The 2,500-nt window shown below is 34.6% G+C and overlaps 1 protein-coding gene across 3 annotated transcripts in view; it reads right to left on the reverse strand.

Moving 5' to 3' along the window:
- The window catches only part of LOC122358998 (cytoplasmic dynein 2 heavy chain 1), an 81,715-nt gene that overhangs the window by 10,772 nt on the left and 68,443 nt on the right, over positions 1-2,500 (reverse strand). For all 3 annotated transcript variants that reach the window (XM_043259045.1, XM_043259046.1, XM_043259044.1), the window contains 3 exons: positions 1,360-1,435; positions 1,061-1,278; positions 872-976 (listed from right to left, as the gene is read on the reverse strand). In XM_043259045.1, coding sequence (XP_043114980.1) covers positions 872-976; positions 1,061-1,278; positions 1,360-1,435 — 399 coding nt within the window. The remainder of the gene's footprint in view (positions 1-871; positions 977-1,060; positions 1,279-1,359; positions 1,436-2,500) is intronic.

Here is a 2,500-nt window from a genome sequence, read left to right on the forward strand (position 1 = left end):
CATTACGGTGAAGTTCTGTACAGTCTATCATCACTAGCATAATTTCTGTAATAAAGCATAAAACCACAATTAACGCTGTTATTAATAGCTCGAGCTTCTTCACCTAAAGATGTGACAGCGGCAATAGTTTCATATTTGCATGGAGAACTGTCTTCAGACGTCTTTTTTTTGCATGCAATCACATACAAAACGCCAAAGTTGCTGAATCTAATTCACATATTTATTTCAGTTTTATTTTTAGTCATTTTAGTAGATCAAGTTTTTTTATATATATATAATATATATATATATATAAAATTTTTTTTAACTAAACCAGTTTAGTTAGCAACATTACAAAAATAGATAGAAAATGAACTATGAATTATTATCAATTATTAACATAAATTTAGCTAAACCTTTTATCCGCTGCCTCACAGACACAGCTGTCTGCTTCAGTAAATAAGAATCTACTAGGAAATATCCTCACAAATACAGGAAAATCTGACTGGAGTGCAGCTACTCAAAAATATTCATATGATGTCAAAAATATTGTGTATAATTGTCTCTAAAAAGGACTTGGGTGTAAAAAGTCATCTCAAAAATTCGGTGTGAATGTACTTTGTCTGTCAGCGAATTATGATCTCCACCCCGCAGGAAAGAACAACACACACACACTCACACACACACACACACACACACACACCTTTGATGTTGAGGAATGTCCTGCTCTGCACAATGTTCTCAAAACACCTCTGACCCTTCATGACCTCTACAATACACACACGCACACACACACACACACACACACACACACACACACACACACACACACACACACACACACACACACACACACACACACACACACACACACACACACACACACACACACCTGTGAGCTGATGATTGTCTGCGCAGAGCGCTCAATGTTCGCAGGAAGGCCGAAGAAACCGGGTCTGTCGTCTTCAGGAAGAGCGTCCACCACCGCACGGTAATCCTGCACACACAGAGGGGTGGAGTCAATCCAGCAGCGCAAAGGATTGTGGGTAGCATCAGTCCTGTGTTCTTGGCGAACACTGACCGCTATGCTGCAGGAGTTGGGCAGGTGTATCTGAGCGGGGAAGGCGTGTGTTTTCTTGACCCGTGAGTGTGTGTGTGACTGTGCGAGGAGCTGAGAGTTGAAGAACTGCTGCAGGTACGAGCGAAGGACTCGCAGGTCACACACGTTATCGATGCGGCCGCCGTAGATGGCGTTTTCCAGGAGACCGTGCACGAATTCCCACTGAAACGCCTTCCCACCTAGAAAACACGAGAGGTCAGTAATCAAATAAATGCATGCAAAGAAAACGCGTACAAACCCTCAGAAATAAACACACACACCTTCAAACAGACGGTCAATGATCTCGAAGCCGGCTCTCAGGTCTGACAGAGAGAACTCATAGAACTTCGTCCAACCCTGTGCAACACAAACACTTCACCATTAATTTAATTTGCAATTTGAACAAACACAAATATACACTGCCCTCCGAAAGTTATTATCAGCATAAATCCTTATAATGTTTTGGTGCAAACACATTAAAGTAACTTGACACTGTCATTGAAGATCAGCAATAATAATTCTCACTTTGATTACATAATAATGACAATATATACATGTCAGAGTCAGACATGCCCCTCTGCCAGCTGTGATGCCTGATTACTGCTTTAAACTTGGCCCAGAGGCTCGGAGTAATATATCAAGTTAATGTTTGAATAAACCGACAGCTCGGATGCCCACGTTCTGCAGAGCTGTAATAGCTGCTAATGGTGGATCGTTTGATGAATCAAAAACTAAAGTATTTTCTATGCACAAACTGTTTATTTAATAAAACATGTTTTCCTATAAAAAAAAAAAAAAAAAAATATATATATATATATATATATATATAATATATATATATATATATATATATAAATATATAATATATATATATATATATATATATATATATATATATATATATATATATATATATATATATATATATATATTATATACTTATTTATTTAGGTTAAAGTATATGTATCAATTTAATATTTATAATAATTTAACAAAACAATATAATTTAACACACACATTTTACATTGACTTAATACATCACGCATATTTAACTATTTTCATTTTACAATTATTATTAAATTAATACATTATATTAGATTCTAAATTATATTTCATCAATTATACATTTTATAAATTATAATAATATAATAATACTTTAATGATTTGTTCACATTTAATTTAAATTATAAAAGATAAATTATAGATAATTCTATAACAATTCTAAATATATCTTATAAAAGATATACTCAGAAATTGTTCTTTTATATATGTGGTGCGATCTTGAAAAATCCAACACACGGTGAAAGTTTTTAGAGTATAGTTCCTAAACAAATGGGCCTAGAAAAGCACAACTTTCCATTTCCTGTCGGTGTCAGTACACAACGTAACTACAGAAGAGTCAGGTTTTAAATATCAAAACTC

This window comes from Puntigrus tetrazona, chromosome 15 (assembly GCF_018831695.1).
Source record: "Puntigrus tetrazona isolate hp1 chromosome 15, ASM1883169v1, whole genome shotgun sequence".
Taxonomy (NCBI): domain Eukaryota; kingdom Metazoa; phylum Chordata; class Actinopteri; order Cypriniformes; family Cyprinidae; genus Puntigrus; species Puntigrus tetrazona.